This window comes from Phyllopteryx taeniolatus, chromosome 9 (assembly GCF_024500385.1).
Source record: "Phyllopteryx taeniolatus isolate TA_2022b chromosome 9, UOR_Ptae_1.2, whole genome shotgun sequence".
Lineage (NCBI taxonomy): Eukaryota > Metazoa > Chordata > Actinopteri > Syngnathiformes > Syngnathidae > Phyllopteryx > Phyllopteryx taeniolatus.
Window position 1 is genome coordinate 31,037,561 of NC_084510.1, and position 22,275 is coordinate 31,059,835.

General features: G+C 46.4%; 2 protein-coding genes across 4 annotated transcripts; both read left to right on the plus strand.

Annotated features, from left to right (window-relative positions):
* Positions 1-373: 373 nt before the first annotated feature.
* On the plus strand, positions 374-16,365 carry rbl1 (retinoblastoma-like 1 (p107)). Of its 3 annotated transcripts, XM_061786153.1 has the most exons (21): positions 411-958; positions 1,892-2,025; positions 2,723-3,003; positions 3,574-3,702; positions 4,167-4,321; positions 5,147-5,211; positions 5,292-5,472; positions 5,874-6,040; positions 6,109-6,221; positions 6,464-6,567; positions 7,204-7,341; positions 7,429-7,593; positions 8,624-8,765; positions 9,909-10,112; positions 11,073-11,272; positions 11,353-11,529; positions 11,875-11,946; positions 12,033-12,126; positions 13,978-14,129; positions 14,216-14,380; positions 15,206-16,365. In XM_061786153.1, exons 1-21 carry the CDS (start codon positions 797-799, stop codon positions 15,401-15,403), a joined length of 3,198 nt encoding a protein of 1,065 aa, XP_061642137.1. In that variant the 5' UTR covers positions 411-796; the 3' UTR covers positions 15,404-16,365. The 3 variants fall into 3 exon arrangements, 2 of the variants coding, with proteins under 2 accessions (XP_061642137.1, XP_061642138.1); XR_009790287.1 differs by lacking the exons at positions 14,216-14,380; positions 15,206-16,365 and having other exon boundaries at positions 374-958; positions 11,843-11,946; positions 13,978-14,024; XM_061786154.1 differs by lacking the exons at positions 5,874-6,040; positions 6,109-6,221; positions 6,464-6,567 and having other exon boundaries at positions 541-958.
* Positions 16,366-18,899: 2,534 nt separating this feature from the next.
* On the plus strand, positions 18,900-20,756 carry tmem74b (transmembrane protein 74B). The gene is made up of 2 exons (XM_061786158.1): positions 18,900-19,133; positions 19,921-20,756. The coding sequence occupies exons 1-2, from the start codon at positions 18,975-18,977 to the stop codon at positions 20,410-20,412; spliced, it is 651 nt and encodes a 216-aa protein (XP_061642142.1). The 5' UTR covers positions 18,900-18,974; the 3' UTR covers positions 20,413-20,756.
* The last annotated feature ends 1,519 nt before the right edge of the window (positions 20,757-22,275 follow it).

Consider the following 22,275-nt stretch of genomic DNA (forward strand, 5'->3'; position numbering starts at 1 on the left):
TATGCCGGTACATTGTACTGCTTAAGGTTGCGTAAAACGTTGTACAATTACGAAAAAGGAACTGGGGAAAACAACCCCTATATAATATATTCCCTTTTTTACTTGTTGTGTATTGATAGCATACGCTTTGGCGTTGAACAAAACGGTACCCATCATGAAAATCAGTTGAGGAATAAGCAAGTTCCAACTTAATTTCGGTGTCCCTGCATGGCCTTCCATGGGAACGTCGACCTCTCCAACATGGCCGCTAAATAGGCGCCTCGGTGAGCCGGACTGCTACAATGCGCTGGCGTATCTACTATGATTTTTTTCCCCAGCGATTCCGGAAGTGATGAAATGAGAACGGGAAAAGGCGGTGCGGAGGAGACGCAACTCAGTGTACGCCAGTGACTGTACTAAAACGAAAATGAAAAATAGATCTTATAATTAGTTATAAGAAGTGTATTGAGTTCTAATACACAGTGAACTGACTACAACGTTTTTCTAGTTTATTTTTAGCGACCGTTAAACAGTTCGTAAGTGAGCAAACAAGAGCATGACGAATGACTGTTGGTTTGGGGCGAGTGAACGACACGCCCCTCGTCTCCTATTGGTCCTCGCTCGGCAGTTTTGGCGCCACTGGTTAGCGGAAGTGAGCTAGGTCGTCGTCTCGGTCGCCGGACGAGCGTCGTGTTTTTGTTTTGTTTTGCTCTCATTTTTTGGGCCTTTGTTTGTTTGTTTGTTTGTTTGTTTTCCCCCCCCTCTCTTTAACCGCCCCCCCCCCCCTCTCCGGCCACCACAAACTTTGCCCATCCCGATGCGGGGCGAGGAGTCGTCCGATTCGGAGTCGGGCCGCATGGAGGAGAGCGTCGTGCGGAGGAGTTTGGAGACGCTGTGTCAGGAGCTCAACATGGACGAGCACACGGCCACCGAGGCCATGGACAACTTCACGGCCATCTGGAACACGTACACGCTGGAGGTGAGGCTGGCTCCAACTCGACCGGCTTCCGGCGCGTCACAACAACCGCGACCGACGTCACAAGTTATATGCAAATATTTATTTATATATATATATATATATATATATATATATATATATATATACACACACACACACACACACACGTATGGCTGTGTGACATTTCAGTTGTTCTTTTTTAATAAATCAGCAAAAAAAATCAATTCAATTTTTTTCTGTCACTATGGGGTGCTATGTGTACATTCATGAGGAAAAAAAATTAACAATGATTTTAGCAAATGGCTGCAATATAAGAAACTGAAAAATTCGAGGGGGTTAGAATACTTTCCCTTCCCACTGTAACTACATAAATTCATGGGAAGCTGGAGAATGTAACTACAGTAATTAATTCAGGACAAGGCAATTAATTAAGGTAATTAATGCGGTGAAGGCAACACCTTCAATCACTGACTGATTGGTAGAACTCATTAACTAAACAGTTAAGGTTGTTTAGTTATTGTGTGGGGAAAGCTGTGATTTCTGACTGTCCCACGAAGGCAACACCATATGTCAGTAAATAGACAAATGCTGTAACAAAACTATTCGTGACATTTAGTTGTGTGTGGAAAGCTGGGATTTCTGACCGTCCCTGAGGGCAACTGATACACGCACATACGCATGAATATACAGTACCGGTATGTGCGCTAATAAAAAACAAAGAGCAGAATAGAGGGGGGATGAAAAGATAACACTGCCGGCAGGAGGCGGGGTACACCCCAAACTGGTCGCCGGCCAATCGCAGGGCACATAGAAACAAACAACCATTGGCACTCACATTCACACCTACGGGCAATTTAGAGACTTCAATTAACCTAGAGCCCGGAGGAAAGCCACTTGCGTGCACGTTTTGTGTGAAAGTGACATGTTGTTGTTGTTGCCGCTGCTTGTGCGCAGGGCGAGGTGGCGCACTGGCTGGCGTGCTCGCTGTACGCCGCCTGCAGGAAAGGATCCACGCCCACGGTGGGCAAAGGCCTGATGGAGGGAAACTGCGTGTCGCTCACCAGGATCCTGCGCACCGCCAAACTCAGGTGAGAAAAGAACGACGACGGCGCGCTCAGGAAAGGGGGGAAAAAAAAAACCAATGCCTTCATATTCGCGCATAAAAGTTTAAAGAGAAACAGCCTCAATTCTGCAAGTATAATAAAGTCATATTTCAATGGATTCAAATGATATTTTGAAGACAATACTTTTAGAAATTACAGGATTCAATTTTTAGTTTTCATAAAAAGTCATCAATTAGATTCAAGTAAAAAATAAAGAACATGACAGTTAAAATGATGACAATATTGTTTTTTCGTGCAGTTATTATGACATTTTTAAAAAAGTTTTATAGTCACATTAAAGTTGTACATTTTTAAGAACTAACTGAACTTTACCATGTTAAAATGGCCTATTTTTTTAGAGACACAAATAATGTTCTAAGATGAACATAATAATAATAATAATTACAAATAATAATTTTATGGGATTAAAATATATTTTTCAAACAAAGACTCAAAAAGTGATGTTAGAAGTGTTGATGTGAGCAAACAGCCTAAATATTTAACAGATCTACTTAAAGAAAAAAAAACTAGTAGTTTTTTTTTTTCGGTGGGGAAAAACAAACTAACATTACAAGATGATAGTAGAAAAGAAAAAGAAGAAGAAGATGGGATTCAAGTTCATTTTTTGAATGACGCTGGACACGCTTGTGTTCGCCGGTGTGTGCGTGCGTGCGTCCGGCAGCCTGATCGAGTTCTTCTCCAAGATGCGCAAGTGGTCCGACATGTCCAACCTGTGCGAGAACTTCTGCCTGCGCGTGGAGCGTCTGGAGCGCAACTTCGAGGTTTCCACCGTCATCTTCCGCAAGTTCGAGCCCATCTTCGCCGCCGTGTTCCGCAGCCCGCGGGGGTCCGAGGCTCCGCCCCCTCCGCCGCGGCAGCCCCGAGGCAGGAAGCACCGCCGGCAACCGTGTCACGTCGCCGACGTCTTCAAGTTCTGCTGGACGCTCTTCGTCTACACCAAAGGTACGCCGCCCAACTGTGCGAGTGCGCTAGGCTAATCCTTAATTAAGCCGCTGAGAACAACAATGGGCTAACGTCCCACCGGGAGGAGACCCCGGGAACGCCTCGGGATCCCCCCGGAAGAAATGGATGAAGTGGCTGGGGAGAGGGAAGTCTCTCACAAATACCACTGTAGAACCTTTTTTTTTTTTTTCGTAGAAACATTTATAATCTGTTCATGTTCCGATCTTTCCAATACTATCAGTCAGATGAATTGATTTTCAAAATGACATTCAGTGGAGTCTGCCTTTACTATTATTGATCAAATGATCTGAAAATGACCCGTAAATAAATGGAAGTCCAAAAAAAGTCATTTTAAGGAAAAATATTACAGCGGTGCCTTGAAATGCGCGTTCAATGTGCGACTTGGCCACTGGGGGCAGTATAATCCAGTCATGCAGACACTGCCGGTGACTTAGTAAGCGGCACTATTCTTATGATTGTTTTTGTTATTTGTAGCTTTTTTTTTTTTTTATGCCTGTGAGTGTTGTTGCGGCGTTTGCGTAGCGTTGTAACTCCTCCCGCGTGCGGCAGGTAACTTCCACATGATCGGCGACGACCTGGTCAACTCGTACCACCTGCTGCTGTGCTGTCTGGACCTGGTCTTCGGAAACGCGCTGATGTGCGCCAACAGGAAGGAGCTCATCAACCCCGCCTTCATCGGTCAGATCCATTCAGCCGTGTCACCCGTAAACGCGTTTGTCGCCGAGAGCCGTCGGTCGACTCCTCCCATTTCGGCCCCTCAACAGTAAATATTTTCCCGTTTGCAAGCGGGCCGGTTATCTTTTGTGTTCAGTTGAAATCAGACGTTAGCAAACATCCGCTTTGACTTTGGAAAACCAAACCGACAAGTCAATCATCATCAATTTATGGAAAAAAATCTGACAATGCGAACGGTTGCCCGTGTCTAGATGTGCCCCGCGACCCGTTCGGGGCGTGCCCCGAGTCGGCCGGGTGAGGCTCCGGCGCCCCGAGCGCTGTTGACGGTGGATGCGTGGATCTTGAATCGTAAAATTAAGAGCAGGAAAAAAGTCTGAATATTACGAGAGTAAAAATGTTATTTTGACACGAAAGGACGAGAAGGATTTGTTTGTATGGCGCTGATGACGGAATGTGGCACGCGTCAGGCACGTCGGGGGACGAAGTCCAAGCGTGCGCCGACGAGGCGTCTCCGTGCGCGCTGGAGCGCTTGTGCGAGCTTCACGACGGCCTGGTGGTGGAAGCCAAAGGCATCAAACAGCACTACTTCAAACCTTACATGCGCAAGCTCTTCCGCAGACAGGTACAGGAACACTTGCTTTACTCCACGTTGCCTCGTCACCCGTTCATGTCTCCTTTTGTTCCACAGCCTTCATCCATTGTTGCACACGGTGTCCCATAATATTCCCGATTACGTTTCCCATTTTGCCCAACTGTGTCCCAACGGCTGTCATATCCCATTTGGCCCATAATGCCCCCCAATGCGTCTCATTATGTCCTATTTTGTCCCTTAATGCAAGTGAGCAAGCAAGTACATTTCATATGTTCACAGAGCGGACTCTCACATCATTTAAAAAAAAAATATATATATATATATATATATATACACACACACACACACCTTACAGTCCAAAATGATTATTTTATGACTCATTCCCGTGCAGCTAGCATGCTCCCTGGCGCGTGTAAATGAGCCACGCGCTCATTCCGATAGCCGTTAAAACGAGGTTACCCTGTACTCTTACAAAGGCGTCCTATTCGGGGCTATCGGATATTTTTTCGAATCAATTATTCTCCTGATCGTGACTCAGCGATTTTTCAAGTAGTCGCATAAAATAGATTTTGCACAAGACCGGCACAAAATATGCACGTGAGGTCCACTTGGGGTCACCATTCTCATACAGTTCGCTGTAGTATGCGTGACTTTGAACGTGTGTGGCTCGAGAAGGCGGGGCCAATGAGAGCATAGAGTCGGCTATAAAAAAAAATAAAAATCTGCGATATGAAATCAGATGTTTACGATTTACGAATGGGCGATAGAGCGAGCGGGGCGACGACATGCATGCGCGCGCTCTTCCTGGCGCAGCCTCAAAGAAGGAACCTCTGACTTGATTCTGTTCCCGATCAGATCCTGAAAGGCAACGAGGATCTTCTGACTGAACTTTTGGATCCTCACAACTTTATTGACAACAAGTAAGTTGTCACCGTTTTTTGTTTTGTTTGTTTGTTTGTGTGTCGGGCCGCCTGACGCGTCGCTCTCGTTTTGCTCTCAGCAAAGCGCTGAACCGCGAGTACGAGGAGTACGTGCTGACGGTGGGAGACTTTGACGAGCGCGTCTTCCTGGACGCTCACGCCGACGAAGAAATCGGAACGCCGAGGAAAAGCTTCCAGCGGCCCGGCGCGGGCGCGGGACAGACCAGCGCTCAGCAGCAGCTGCAGCATCACGTGGAGAAGGTAAAACGTGGGACGTCACAATCAGCCAGCTGGAACAGGAACACACCAGTGCGTATGATAATGAATGCCAACAGGAACAGAAGCACACCGACGCCATCGGGAACTAGAACGCACCAGTGCGATTGATAACCAACGTGCAAACGGGAACAGGAACACGCGTAGGCTAATAAGAACGTAGCGGCTCTAACGGATACACACGGAGGAGGGAAACCGCAACAATTTGAAGTTGAAGTCATTGTCACTTCATCTCACGGTCGCTAAATCCTTTCAAACGAGCACTTGTTAGAAAATGATTACGAATGCTAAACTCTGTGGCTAAAGGCGCGCGGCTAACGGGACGCGCAATTTCCTTGTGTGTTTTTTGGACATACTTGACGATTCTGATTCTGGACTGCGTGCAGTCGGCCTCTCTGGCGCCCTCTACGCCTCTGACGGGCCGCCTGTACCTGAAGGAGAAGGACGCGGCGGCCACGCCCGTGTCGTCGGCCACGCAGAGCGTCAGCCGTCTGCAGAGCGTGCTGGCCGGCCTCAGGGCGGCGCCCGGCGAGCAGCTGCTGCGCATCTTCAAGTAACTTTGCTTTTGCTTCAACTTTGTTTCTGCCCTGATCCAATCATGAAACCTGCTTTGGACTTCAGGTCCTGCTCCAGAGACCCCACAGAGTCCATCGTGAGCCGGGTGAAGACCCTGGGCCAGACCTTCAAAAAGCATTACACCGACGACTCGGATCGCTCGCCGGGGTCGCACATCGGTACGCGCGTGCGCGGAAACGTCGTTTCCCAAAGCAAAACGTTCTTGACCCGTTGCCCTGACCGCCGAACAATATTCGGGATATCGGCCTTCAAAAGGACTTTTGGAAGACGACTCACTCGAATATTGTCCAGTCGTCAAGTTACCTGGCGGAGTGAACGCCATCGACGTTCGAGTATTCAAATGTTGTTTTTGACGCCTGGCTGATTGTACACATTGCGGCGTGCGTGCGTGTGTGCTCAGATTTTGCCGAGAGTCGCCTGAAGCTGGCCGAGGTCCTCTTCTACAAAGTTCTGGAGAACGTTTTGATGCAGGAGACCAAGAGGCTGCACGGAAAAGACATGAGCGTATGCGCACACGCGTGTCCGGCACAAACATTTGGACAAAACAATCAAGACCTCGAATGAATGTGTGTGTGCGTGTGTGCCTGTGTTGTGGGTTCATGTTTGTGTTTTTGTGTATTTTCATGTGCATGTGTTTACTTTAATTTTTTTTATGCACAGGTATCTTTTTTTGTTTGTTTGTTTTTTGGGTCTGTGTGTATTTTTTACTGTGTGTTTTCCCCTCTTGAGTGTTTTTATTTTTTTTTGTGAGTGTTTATTTGGCCATGCGTGTGCGTGATTTTCCACACTTTTATTTTGGTGTACACATCTTGCATTTGTGTGTTTGTGATTTCTGTGTGTTCATGTCTTGTGTGCGTTTTTGTTGTATTTTTTGTGTGCATGTTTTTTGCTGCTGTTCATCTTTTTTGTGTACGCATTCTGTTTTCTTTCCCTTCCTGTTTTGATTAATTTATTTATTTTCCTGTGTGTGTGTTGGCCGTCTTGCGTGCATGTTATGTGTGTTTTTTCCTGTGTGTTCATTCGGTCCCGTCTTTATTTTTGTGTGCATGTCTCGCATTTTTGCGTGTGTGGGATTTATGTGTGTTCATTTGATGTTCACATCTTGTTTTGTGTGTGTGTGTGTGTGCGTGTGTGTGACAGGCTCTACTGGAGCAGGACATCTTCCAATGCTCTCTTCTGGCGTGTAGCTTGGAGGTGGTTTTGTTCTCCTACAGCTCCCAGAGGACCTTCCCGTGGATCATCAACGTCTTCAAGCTGGCCCCCTTCTACTTCTTCAAGGTTTGGCACGCGCACACGGACACACACACACGCGCGCGCGCACACACACACGATTTACCAGCTTTGTATATGTGTGCGCGCGCGCAGGTGATCGAGGTGTTCATCCGTGCCGAAGAAGGCCTGTCCAGGGACATGGTGAAGCATCTGAACCAGGTCGAGGAGCAGGTGCTCGAGAGCCGAGCGTGGACCGCGGACTCCGCCCTGTGGAACGCCTTGGGGGCCGCCGGCAATAAGGTGCCCACCGTGGAGGAGGTCAGTGCGACGCGTCGATAACGACGGCAACTCTCTTCATGTACGGTGTTGATCGTTATCGACAAAAACAATTAGACGAATAAAAGTTCGACACGCTGCAACGTGCAGACAAACATGGTTGTCGATGTAAAAAATATCGCCAGCAATAACGTGGACAAACGGCGACATGTTGATATCAACAAGGATAATGTTAGACAGACGACGACGGCTAAATGAAGACATCGATGAGCATCATAAAGGCAAACGTAAACAAACATCCAAAACAGCACACGGACAAACATGGTCAACATGTAAACACACAATTAGATCAACAACAACACGTCAACAAATACTGTATGAACATTGGGGCTGCAACTATTACTTTAAGAATTGATTTATGTGATTTAAAAGAAACTTTTCCAAATTTCCATCCCTTTATTCAAATTGAGAGTGCAAATAGTTTACAAGCTGAAATTGGTTTTGGTTGCGTTCCTTGTTTGGTCCGTCAGAAAACCGGCAAAGATGTTGATGACTGTTTTGCCGAAGTAAAAGCAGACGTTTGCAAATTGTCTCATTTTGAAAAAAACACCAACATAATCACGGAGGACGACAGAAATCCGAGGATTTTTACTCTAGACGAGCTGAAATTTTGAGGCTCTTTTGACATTTTTAGGTTCAACTAGGTTTCTGAACAATTAATGGATGATTATTTTTGCTGATTCATGTGATCAATTTAATTGATTACTTGTTGCATCTCTACGGAACATAGACACGGAGACAAAAAACCCAACACGGACGAACAGCAACACGTAGTCAACGTCGTGAAGGTGAACGACACGAAAGCAGCTTTTGTTGGACTTGAGAGACTAACTTGAACTTTGACACGACTTTTGGGTCCCCTTGCTGAAGTTCATTCCCCCGGCGTGTGCTTTTCTTTTCGTTCGATGCGACTTTTCGTTGACCGCTCACGCTGCCCCCTAGTGGGTGACTTGACTCACTGCGGCCTTTCAAATGTTTTTTCATTTTTTTGGGGGGGGGCTTTTTCTGCCAGGTGAACTTCCCGTCCAGCCTGGACTCGGGCGCTACCGCTGCCGGCGGTGCCGCCCCGTCCCACCTGCCCCTGGTGGCGCTGTCGCCCATCGTGCACCCTCGCATCAGGGAGGTCCGCTCGGGCGTGGGCACCGCGCGAAAAGGTAACCCGCCCAACGCCCCACAGAGCCCGCCCGATGTCGTTTTCTGTGACAAATAGAAGCGCCTACCCGACCAAAAGGAAGCGCGGTCTCTTCTTTTCTCTTCTGCTTCCAGGATCGCAATATTAACAAGAATTTTGTGTCCATAAACTGCGTCATCTTTTTTCACCCTCGCGACACACACTTTCTACTAGCTAGCGCCACACATACTCTGTCTATAGCATACGTATACATACCGTGTTGCAGTGTCGCGTGCCGACACTCGTCCGACTTCCGACATGTCGGCATGTCTCACCCTCGTAATTGACGTGACAAATGGAGATTGGCCGCCGAAACTTTCTGTTCTCCTCCAAAGTTGTACTGCTCCCCAATCGATGGCGATGCAACGCCGCCATCTGCTGGCCTCTGTTAGTCATTACAGCGGTTTACGAACCTGAATTTCACAGACGAGCTCGGCGAGGCCCTCCTCCACGCTGACACTGTCTACAATCCATTCTCCAGTTGATTATTGATGGATTTTTTATTTTTTTCCTCCCCAGCCCTAGGTGGCAGTAAACGCGACGCATCCAGTTGACAAATACAAAAAATTGACTTTGTGTTTTTGTTCTTAAAAATGTAAAGGTATGAAGACCAGGGCTGTCAATGGATTACAAATTTTAATCGTGATTTCCAGAGTGAAGTTGTGATTAATCGCAAAATTAATTGCACGTTTTGTATCTGTTCTAAATGTACATAATAAAAAGACATAGAGGCTTTAATACTCTTAACATATGAGTGTACAAAAACAACCAACCAAAAACAAGTTGGGCATGTACTTTTACTTTAAACTTTACTGTACTGTTACTGTAAAACTAAACGCACAACAAAGACACATGCGTAACTCACCAGCTTAATGCTAGCACATAATGTAAAACACCATCGACTGGCTAACAAAAATTAGCATTGAAGTCCCGGACTGATAAAGCTTGAAATAAAGAATCTTGACACACAAGGGCCGTAGGAACACATGCAGACAGATAAAAGGACAAGACTCACAGGAGCTTTGGCGACATTGTGGACGGTGTGTTGGCTACGTTGACTCCAATTTTCAAAATCATTTTGCTTCACATTGCTCCCGTCATGAGTTTTGGTTCTCGTTTCCTGTAGAAATTCCGCCGTCCCCGCTGTCGGTACACGACCGCTACAGCTCTCCCGCCGCCGGCAGCGCCAAGCGACGTCTGTTCGGCGACGACGCGACGACTGCGACCGGCACCGTCACGTCTCCCGCCAAACGCCTGACGCTCAGCTCCGCCGGCACCCTGAAGATCGGCCCCCAGGGCCAGACCACCGTGCTCAGCATACCGCTGCCAGGTGGGAGTCACGTAGACCACTGTTCCCCAACCTTCTTTGCACCGCAGACCGGTTAGGAGTCGGCATTTTTGATATATTGATATATATATAATATATATATATATATATATATATATATATACACATACACACACACACACACACACACACACGCTTGCCTCGCTTCTGCTTCCTCCTCCGCCGTTCGTGGCGCGTCCACTGTGGGCGTGATGCAGGAGTGGGGGTCGGAGTTGTTGTAGGCACCCAGACCAGACTGCAGTTCCGGTTCTCCTCAATGAGAGTAGATTTTGAACTCCGTAAAAGTAGTTCTGCCTGTCGAACAGCAACCGACGACCGTAGTATCTGCATCAGAGCGGACTTGGCGCGTGAGAGTTAACTGTTGCGATAAACCCGTATTGTAAGTAGGACTCCTGATATTTCGTTCAAAAGAACAAATCTTTTCAGTAAACGTCATGAACTGACTTAGTTTAGGAAATGATTTCGTTCTTTGAGCCGTGCCGTTAAGTCGGCCCGGAAACGGAAGTGTTCTGTGCCGTCTCGACGTGTCAATTGAGACGTGCGGCGGAGAAGATGCAGTCAATTTTCAAAATAAAACACATTGACGCGCGAATTGCAATACAACAGAAATTATATTAATTGGTCGTTTAACTCATTCGCTGCCATTGACGGCTGTCGAATTCAAATATCCATGTTAACATGGAAGCCTGGCAGTCATTCCAAATCATTCAATTGCATTTCATATCATGCCATATTATTCAATGTCATGCCGCATTATCATATATCAGTTTTATTCAACATCATTCCACGTCGTTCCGTACGATTTCATTCAGCATTTCGGCATTCACCCACAATTTCTCCAGAAATTGCACAGTCTAGTTATCATGATTATTTATTAGGATGATCATCATTTAGTAGTGATCACATGGCCGTAGGAGTGGTGACGTCGCATTTTGCGTCCAGGCGGCGGCGGGGGCGAGCACACCATCACGCTGATCCCCGTGCAGCCGTGCGACTCGTCGGGCGGCGTCACCGCTCAGTTCCTGTTGACCGCGTCGCCCGGCCGCCCCGTTCCCGTTTCTGCGCCCGCCGCGCCCGCCGACACCCAGACGGGAAGTGGGCGGCCGCAACGCACCGGATCTCTGGCGCTCTTTTTCCGGAAGGTACGAACGGCGTCCGAGGTCGGCCGCTTTGAGGCTCACATCGTCTCGTCCTCTGACCTCTTTGCGGTTGCGCGTCGCAGGTGTACCACCTGGCCAGCGTGCGTCTTCGCGATCTGTGCGGCAGACTCGCCATCTCGTCTGAGCTGCGCGCAAAGATCTGGACGGGCTTCGAACATTCTCTGGTTCACGCCACCGAACTCATGAGAGACCGACACCTGGACCAGATGCTGCTCTGCACCGTCTTCATCATCGCCAAAGTAAAACACTGGCACCGCGGGCACTCTCACAAGCTCACGCTCTCTCACACACACACACACACGCGCTAATACTAACATGCTAATGTTACTGTTTCTTACAAAGCTGATGCTAACACAATTATGACTAGTGGTTACAGAGCTAATGCTAACATGCTAATGTTACTGGTCATTACAGAGCTAATGCTAACATGGTAATGTGACGAGTCGTTACAAAGCTAATGCTAACACGCTATTTTGACGAGTGGTTGAAAAGTTAATACTAAAATGCTAATGTGGCTGCTCATCAGCGAGCCAATGCTAACATTGAAGTTAGCCTTCCGTGTGCTCTCTCCATCCCTCCCGCAGATCTCCAAGGAGACGCACACATTCCAGGACATCATGAAGTGTTACCGCAGCCAACCGCAGGCCAGCAGCCACGTGAGGACACGCCCACCCACCTACTGCCCCCTGTCTGTTGCCATAGTGACAGGCGTGTGTGTGTGTGCGTGCGTGCGTGCGTGCAGGTGTACCGCAGTGTCCTCCTGCATCGCACTCCCAGACAGCAGGTGGCGGTATCAGATGAGAACATGGAGGTGGACCCTGCGTCAGGAACGGGATGTAAGCTAACCTGCTAACTAATGCTAATGCGCTGGGGCGGCTGGTCGGAGCTACAGAGATAACGCTAGCACACGAATATCACCGGTACACACATTACAATAATCAGGCTGTTTTGCCCTTTCCCATCCAAGCACATCAAACGGCTAACCCTCTTACGCTTTATAAGATCATCCTATTAGATGATCGTGCGGTCTGAGGTGTGTTAGGAGTGGATGAGACCCGATAATAGGGTGTGAAACAGGTCGGGGCCGACATTATGAGCACAAATCTTCACGTGCGTGGGGAAAGCCGACGTATCCCGAGTCATGACGCCGTCAATCGGAATGTAGCCAATCGAAAAGCGTCCTGACTGAGGAACAAGGAAGCAGCCGTAAACAAAAAGAAACGTGTCCCATCCGATGTCGTTTTTGATTTAAGGAAGTCTTTTTATTGACGACTTTGCCGTGCTACAACACTTCCACCGCTGATCTCTTCAGAAACACTGGGGAAATATCGGCGCGACATACAGTATCCTGTAGCCTTCAAAATAAAAGCATACCAGTACAGCAATCCGGTTCACACACCCGAAACACGAAGTCTGGTGGACCTTAGAAATGGAGGACCAGCTCGTCTAGCTATTTATTTATTTTTTATATTTATTTATGCACACGTGAAAATGTGCCAGTACCACTCCCACCAAATCACACAAATCTTAATGTGGGATTTCTAAAACTCAGACTCAAACTGACACACTTGTACATGAGCCTTTAACCTCCAATAACCTTGTGAATTGGGCTTTCAGCGGAAGCTGTCTTGGTGACAAGTTTCGGGTCGTTGTCCATTCGGAAGATCCGTTTGCTGCGCAACTTCCTGGCTGAAGTCTTGAGATGTTGCTTCAGTGTTTCCACATCGTGTTCTTTCTATTTTGGCAAGCGCCCCAGTCGCGCCTGTTGCAAGGCAACCCCACATTCCTCGTATTTCATAGTTGGGATGGTGTTCTCACATGCCCATAATGAAGGTCTTTGTCCATGTGTGCATTTGCAAAGTGTAATCTGCCTTTTTGATGTTTCTTTTGGAGCAAGCGCTTCTTTCTGGCCGATTGGCCTTTCAGCCCATGTGGGAACAGTACTCGTTTCACTGCCGATAATGACACAGTCTTCAGACTAGCTTCAGCCAGCATCCTCACAAGGTCTTTTGCTTTTGTTCTTGGCTTGATTTGCAAATTTGGAACCACAGCACGTTCATCTCGGGAACGCTGAGCGGTACGATGGCTGGACATTCCCACGGTATTTAAATGTACCTTTAATTATTTGAAGAGATTAACGTGGAACTTTCAGGCATCTGGAAATTGCACCTAAGGATGAACCAGACTTGTGCAAGTCCACAGTCCTCTTGGCTGATTTCTTTTGACTTTATTCCCGTGATGTCACACAAAGAAAGAGTGTTTCGGGTCGGCCTCGTTACAGTACATCCACAGGTGCGTCTCTAATTATTTCAAAAAGAAGCTTCCAAAGACATGATGACATCATCGTCTGGGTTTTCACATCGTAATCTTAGTGCATGTCAACTTCTGACTTTGAAAAAGTCATGAAAATTTGTCTAAAAAAAAAACAAAAACAAATTCTCTCATTATTTGGACATTTAGCAAATAATTGTGGTGATCCTAATTGTCTTATCTGATTTCATGTCCGACCATGAGGGGAAAACCCTTTTTGTGACGTGTATGTAACCAATCTGGTTTCAAGTGTGTGTGTTTCGCGCTGCACGAGGAGCCGCTTTCGATGTCATTGTGCAAGTGTAACGTGCGGCATCTATTTATTCGCTTGTATTTTCTTCTCCTACAACTTGCGTCAACTTTTGCTTTTTTTGCAGCTGCCGAGAAGACGCGCTCCGCCTCCGGAGGAGCGGACGGCGGCGAGCGATCGCCCGAGGAGGAACGCGGCGACCTGATCCAATTTTACAACAACATCTACATGCTGAAGATGAAAAGCTTCGCCATGAGATACGCGCCGCACGACAACAGAGTACGCGCCGCGCACAAACACGCACGTGAACTGAACTTGGCGTGTGTGTTGATGTTTGCTGTATTTTACTCGCACGTGTGTCTCAGATGGACGCGCCGCCCGTGTCTCCGTTCCCGTCGGTGCGCTGTCACCCTCCGTCTCCTCGCCGAGTGTCGCAGCGCCATTCCGTTTACGTGTCGCCGCACAAAGCTTCGGCGGGAGGACTCGCCCCCAACTCCTTCACCTACCGCATCAACAGCAGCCCCTCCAAGGTAAACACAAACTAGCCACTAGTAAACAGGGAAGCTACTAGTGTTAAGGGAAGCTTCAAGTCCAGAGAAAAGGCTCCATGATTCCAATTTTAGTTCCGTTTAAGACATTTTTTCACTTCAGCCTTGTAAAGCCGACCGTCGCTTGTGATTGGCTCTCTGGCGGTGTGCCATTCTGCTGTCGTCTCCTAATTTTCCACATATGACCTCGTAGCGCCACCTTGCGGTCCGATCTGTTAGTTTTTCAATGAAAAGGTTCCTGTGAGTCTTTGAATCCACTTTTTTTCTAGGAAACATCCAATGGTCCTGTTAACGCATTCATTCAAAATTAAGAAAAGTCCTCAAAATGTAATCCAATGTCATTAGTTGTATTAATCCTTTCTACTCGAGCGCAGTTTTGAAAATGTGCTGCAGTTCTCCTCCAAGTCGGGGGTGTCGCTATGGCTGCTATTGGCCAGGACACCACAGGGTGGAGTTTCGTTTTGACTTTGCTTTCCGGAAGAAGGAACAAACGCAACAACAATGGCGACCGTGGAACAGCGTCTGCTCGAACAAATGGACCTCGATGAGCAGATGATACGTTTAATGATGCTGCAAAATCGATCAAGGCGGCGGCGGTGTAGGTGCTATGTAGAAAGAACCGAGAGGAACGCTGAGTACGTCATCGCAGCATGTAACGAAAACGGACCAATCACGAAAGATGATCTCCGCGGCATTCTACGCGCGGTAACAATTTTTGCCGTGCGGCCCCTATGCGTCGCTCACGTGATGCAATGCGGGCGCGGGAGTATAAAAAAGGCCTTAACCCCTCGTTCCTCTCTTCCTCAGGATCTGTGTGACATCAACCGCATGCTGCGTCAGGGCTGCAATGGCCGCAAGAGAGCACTGGGCATGGAGGGCGAGCTGATGATGTCATCAGCATGCGACTCCCCCAGCAAGCGGGCGTGTCCCGAGAACAGCGGCGGCAGCCCCGACGTCTTGCTGAAGAGGCTACAGGATGTCGTGTCGGAGAGACAGAGCCACTGACAGACAGACGGTCGTCATCGAGCTAACGTTAACGCCTTAACATGACTGTTGGTTATAGTGCTAATGCTAGCATGCTAACGTGACTGGTCATTACCAAGCTGACGCTAACTCGTATGACCTGTCACTGTGGAGCTAACGCTTGCACACTAACATGACATGACAGAGCTAATGTTAACTCCTTAACGGGAACTGTTAGCGTGGTAGCATTAGCTCTAGAACTAACATGACTAGTGATTACCAAGCTAATGCTGTCATGTGATGAATCCTCGCACACTGACATGACTCATTATTACAGCGCCAATGCTAGCATGCTACCATGACTGGTCATTGCTAAATGTGACCTGTTGTCACTTAGCTAACTCGCGTGACCGGTTGCGGTGGAGCTAACGCTAGCATGCTAACGTGACTGGTTGTTACTGAGCTAATGTTGTCTAAAGCTAAGGCTAACTCTGCTAAACGTGACCCGTCATTAGCCGGCTAACTCAAACTCAGGCGTAACTGGTCACTGTGGAGATATGCTAGCATGCTGGCATTTGTTGATTTGAATGTGACGTCGTCATCATGAGGCAAGACAAAAAACGTGCATAAAAGTGTATATTTGTCGTTTCTTCCACTTGAGGACGACGCCGTGCTAACTGTTAGCATGCTACGGGTGTTTGGTTTTATTTGTTCCGACTGTCAATCAAAATATTTGTAAAATGTTTGTTTTTAGCTTTTGTTTTTTTTTTTTCCTTCCCTTGAACCTGCTCGATTATTGTCACTGTTTGCTCTCTCGTGTGTGTGTGCGTTGAACTTTTTCTTGCTTTTTTTTCTGCGTGTGACTTTGTAGGTTGACTTGTGAAACCAAAACCAAACGTGTATTTGAAGTGATTGTTTTTGCATTCTATTGGAGTAATGATAATACGTTATTATACTTAATGTTCTCCAATCTGCACATTAAAAATAACGCTTGCTTGCTTCAACCATCATTGGTCTAATTTCATATAAAACTACATTTAGTTTTTGTTGTGTAGAAGTGAGAAAATATGAATGGAAGCTCACGTTTGTCTCGATTTGATTTAGAATGTATTTTTTTTACATGAAAATAATTAAAAAACAGAACTTTGACTTTGAACTTTGTTTTTAGACCCCAAAAACAGAATTATTTCTAGTGAAAACATCTTACTGTACTTATTTGCAGACAGACAAAATACTTTTAAGATACGAGATCTTATTTTAATTATCTTTTAAGTCAGTTCCTACGAGTTCTATTGGTAAAACATTTTTCAGACATTTTGTGGCTAAAATAAGGAGGAAAAAAATACGCCAGTGGAACTAATATGATCGGACTTGATAAGATTCTTAAAACATCATGTATCTTTTTTGTCTTTTTGACCAAAGTTGAAACTGTTTTCAGTCCGGACTGCTTTCCATGTTGAGGTACTTCCTGTATTTGGCATGTCAAGTCTGCACTAAGTTGCTCATTTCATGTGGCTTCAACTACACCAATATTGAAGTTAGCGGTTCATGTTGATGACGTCATGATGGAATTTACATACGATGCGATATATATTAGCAAGTAATGGGTATGATTAAGCTAATGGTTTTTTTGTACTGCTGATAAGTGATATATATTCCTTCCACTTGGCCGCTGCTGAAAGTAACTAAAAAGGTACTTGTAATGTAATTTAGTTACTTTTAAGCTCAAGTAATCAGTATAGTAACTAAAATTACCTTGAAACTCAAATAATCAGTAAAGTAGCTAAGTCACTTTTTCAAGGTAGGCGTGGCGACAGTGATGACGTCTGAATGATCTGAAAATCACTGGTGTCTTCTGCCCTCTGGCGGCCAGCTGCGGCACAGGACGCGGCTTCGGTGCCTTGTGCGCATGCGCGCTGCTCATCTCATCTCATCGGGTCTTCGCTCTCCTCCTCGTCGCGTCGTCCATCCTTCCATCCTTCCCGCCGCACTTCCGTCAGGTAAGGACACTCCTCTTCCTCGGTTCTTCATCATCAAGCATGATCGAAATCGGCGTGTGATTGATCGCGCCTGGACGCTTGTCAGGCGCGCGCGCACGTGCAGTCGTGAACGCCATCGCAAGGTCGCGCGCGCCACACGGCCTGTGCGCATGCGCTGACACGGTGGTGGTCTTTGAAGGAGATAAAATTGCGGTTTTGACGTCATCTTTTCAAGCGGAAGCGGTCACATTGCTTTCTTTAAAGCGACAACTAGACCATGTGAAATCCAAAAAACGCTGACAGCACGGATTTCTATTATTATGTTTTACAGGGTCACTTCTATTGGTCGTTAACCTTTGTTAATATTTTTTTATAGTTCAAAATGCTATTTTTTATTTGAACAGTTCAAATAGAAAAGCAGACGAGCCCATTTTTGTTATTAGGTTTTTCGTTTCTAGTTTTTGTTTCCTGGTTAAAACTAGTCATTTGGATTTAGGCCAGGGATTGTCAAAGTGTGGCACTCGTACCACTTGTGGTACACGGGCTCCCTCTGGTGGTACGCCAAATCATCACTGCCGTGCAGTTCATCCATCCATCCATTTTCTTAACTGCTTGTCCTCACGCGGGTCGCGGGCGTGCTGGAGCCCATCCCAGCTATCTTGGGGCGGGAGGCGGGGTACACCCTCAACTGGTTGCCAGCCAATCGCAGGGCACATACAAACAAACAACCATTCGCACCTGCGGGCAATTTAGAGTCTTCAATGAACCTAGCATGCATGTTTTGGGGATGTGGGAGGAAAGCGGCGTACCCGGAGAAAACCCTCGCAGGCACGGGGAGAACATGCAAACTCCACACAGGCCGGGCCGGGATTCGAACCCCGGTCCTCACAACTGTGAGGCAGACGTGCTAGTCGCCACTGTTCCGCCGTCGTGCACTTCATTTTTTTTTTTTTTTTTTAGTGTTTTATAGAACCACTGTATTAAGCTGTATTGTGTAGTAATTGGTTAATACCTAATATGTTTTTGCCTGTGTACTGTTAATATTTCTTTTTTCTGATAAGTTTGTTTATTATATAGGTGAATATTATTTTATATGCACATTTTTCATTTAACATTCATATTTATACGTTTGAAAAGTGTTAATAGTAGTTAAAGATCCTAATTACCATTCAAACATTCTTGTACTAATGTAAAAAGAAGCTAACCGTTCTAAATGGTAAAATGAAAAACAAGCTTTTTAGTGTTTGTTTAAGTGTAAAAAGAAGATCACTCATTTTATTGGGCTTGATACAAATATATATGTAATGTAGGATTTGAATATTTTTTCTTACGTTGTTGGTGGCAAAATAAATTAAGAATACTCAAAATTTTGCAATCTTAATTGTCATGCAAGTGTAAAAAGAAGTTAACCAATGCTAAGAGGAGAAAAAAATGGCAGGAAAAAGTTGGCCGATACAAGCGGCACCAAAGCGGTTAACATTGGTGTTGCCATGGAAACCACTGTTTATAGCTCGTCTAAAACAAAGGGGCTCGTTTCCTCTAATGGTAATAATGATAGTATTAGTAAAAATGATCATGGTGTACAGTGAGGAAGATGCCGATTGGACGAGGGGTGACGACATGATCACGTTTCCATGGACTCGTCGCTGGACGTCGTCGAGCTCCGCGAGCTGCCCGACGCTAACGGCGACGTTAGCCGAGGCTTCCGCAACGCTTCCTACCAGCCCGACCGCGAGCAACACCGGCACCAGGGGGCGACCGGCGGCTTGCCTGACGCCGCGGGAAGCTGCGAGGTTCGTTTTCTGTGTTCGACGCACACAGTAGAATCAAAGACGAAGACAGTAGAATCACAGTCGACGCAGAAAGAACAGTCAAAGTAGGCTCAGAAATTAGAGAGTCAGAGCAGATGCATCGATAAGAGTTTAAAAGTCCCAATTGATGGAGAAAGATCACGAGAGTCAGAGTAGATACAAAAAGTCAAGACAAAACACAATAGATACTGAAAGCAGAGACACAGTAGAGTCCAGGTAGGTACAAAAAGTGGTAAGCAGAGTAGAAGTAGAGTTAGAGTAGACTTACAAAATAGAGTCACAGTCAACACAGCAGAGCAGAAAAGTCACAGTAAAGCCAAAGTCGGTAGAAATGAAGTTGAAAGGGGGAAACAATGAAGGAAGTGGATCCCCATAGAGTCAAAGTAGAAGCACAAATGACTTTTATTTTTCGGACACGTACAGGAAGTCAAGAGGGAGGAAAAATGTGGCCATTTTTTGTGAACTTTGGAAGTGAAATGCAAAAGCAATTGGAATTTGGACGAGCGTATTTGTTCAGCCGAATGTGAAGGACAAAAGTTTTGAGACACACGACAACGCCGAGCCAAAAGTGAAGAAAATTTGGACCTGGACCAAATTATTCGGACAAAAATGTGGAGTTTGGACAAAAGTATTGGGACACGTCCATTGAAACTCATTCACTGCCAGCCTTCCCATATTTGACTTCTAAAGCCGTCAATGGCAGTGAATGTGTGGAAAAGTTCAAAGTAGAAGCTGAGATTCCTTTTTTTGTTTTTATCCCTTCCTTCAGGACTCGTGCGTTCCGTCCCGCGACGACGATGACTACAACGCGGTTCGGGACTCCGGGGGCGAGCGGACCGCACCTCATCGCGGCGGCGAGCGTCGCTCGTCCGACTCGGGCCTGGCCCTGGCCGTGGTCCTGCTGGTGAGCGGCATCGCGTTGGTCCTGGTGGCCTACGCCGTCCCCAGAGAGGCCCGCGTGAACCGCGACGCCGTGTCGGCCCGACAGATGGAGCAGCTGGAGCTGTACTACGCCCGGCTGGGCTCGCGCCTGGACAAGTGCATCGTCGCCGGCCTGGGGCTGCTCACCCTGGGCGGCGTCTTCCTCTCTCTGCTCCTCACGGCGTCTGTGTGCCGGGGTCACGCCGCCGCCGCCCTCCTCCTGCGCCGCCGGGCGCCCTTCGTCCGGCCCGCCAGGACGTACGGCTCCGTCCACGTGAGGATGAAGCAGCTCGCCGCCGGGGAGGACCCGCCGCCGTCCGCCGCGCTGCCGAAGGAGTGACGCCGCGTGCCGAGTGGCGGCGGCATCGGCGATACGCTACGTGCGCAAAAGTATTGGGACACCCGCTGGGAGGGAAACGGCGACGTGTGGAAGTTGGACACAAAACGTGAAGAAAGCTCGGAAAGAGAACAAAAGTATTGGAACAAAAACAAAACCAAAAAAAAAATGGGGAAAAAACACGTAATTTGGAAAATGTGGAGAAATTGTGGTACTTGGGGCAAAAAGTAATGGGACGACAGAAGACAAGAACATTTGGAATTGGGATCAAAGTACTGGAACAAAAAAGTTAAGAAAATGTGGATTTTGCTAGGAAATGTGGAAAAATTGTGGTCATTTGGACAAAAGTTTTCAGACACCCAATAGAAGTATAAAGTGAAGAAAATTAGGACAAAAGTAGTGGGACAAAAAAAAAGTGACAACGTTGCAGAATTTAAGAGGGAGAAAATGATTGAGACAAAGAAGAAAAGAAAACGGAGAAAATGGCAAAGAAAAAACGTGACCAAAATTGTGCCAATTTGGACACTCGCTGGAGGTGAAAAGTACAAAAAAATTGGGACCAAAAAAACAAAAACAAAAGAATTGTGGCACATTCAGGAAGTGAACATTTTGTCAAGCATGGACTTTGAAGACTTTGGTGCAACTTTCGTCCATTTTGATTGAGGCCACTTACGTGACTTGAACGCTCCGAGTGCCAAAAGAGAGGCTCGTCCCAATACTTTTTGCCTTCCGACCGTTGGCACGCCAAACAACAAAGACCTCGTCTTGATGCTTTGGTCCGTGCGGCGTTCGAGTTCGGGACAAAAGTCGGAAATTGCACACTCCATTACTGTCGTCGTCGTTCATGCTAAGCCTTAAAAACGTCTCATCTAATCTAACTGCGATGTAATGGAAGTACACACACGCACGCACACACACACACACGCACACACGCACACACACACGTGTCAACCTCCAAAGTGGAACGCCCCAAAGGTGGTACAATTTGAAGGTCACGCAAATCCCACTTGTTTTGCTTGTACTGCGTGTGATTGTGTTTTAATTGCGTCTTGCATGTTTGGTGTAATTAGGGCCCAACAAGTACGTTTTTTTGTTTTTTTTAGGCCGATGCCGATGTTTGGCAAATAACATTATAAGTGATTAATCAGGCAAATAATTTAAAATATATATATATAATGAAGAAAATAACTTGGTCCTTGAATTACAGGCAGAATATTTGACTCTTTTACTATACTTTGCCCTTTAGCATTTGCTTAACTTTACAGAGATACAAATAGGGAAAAATCATCCAATTTTATTGCTGATTTGTATTTTTTTTATTTTTGTTTGAATGACAGATGGGTCTTATGTCGTAATGTGTTAAAAAAAAAAAAAAGAAGAAACGGCGGATTTTTGCTGATTTGAAAAGGGCTAACATAGGCCGATTGCCGCATAAGCCATTTTAATTTTGTGCTGCAATTTGAAGAAGAGGTTTTAATAGCATTTTTTTTCTTGGCAAAAACACGTCAAAAAGTCGTGTTACGACGACGCTTAAGAATGTTTCAATGTGACTTCAAACGCAGGCAGTTAGCAAAGGTGCTATGACGGTGACAAGTTTGAGCCCGTCTCAGATTTGTTTTCACGATATTTTGTGATCTGAACTTGGTCATGTTCCACTTTCGAGATTCCGTTGTGTAAGCTCTATGACTGTCACTAAAACGAAAAACGTTTTTTTTTAAGATTTGTTTGAAGAAGCTAATGCTAGCAGACACCTAACACCTATAAGACATTTTTTGTTGTTGTTTTTTTTGCGTGTAAAAAAGCTCATTATGATGAAGTAAAAATACTAAAGTTGACATTTGCTGTTACTTGACGTACATGAACGCT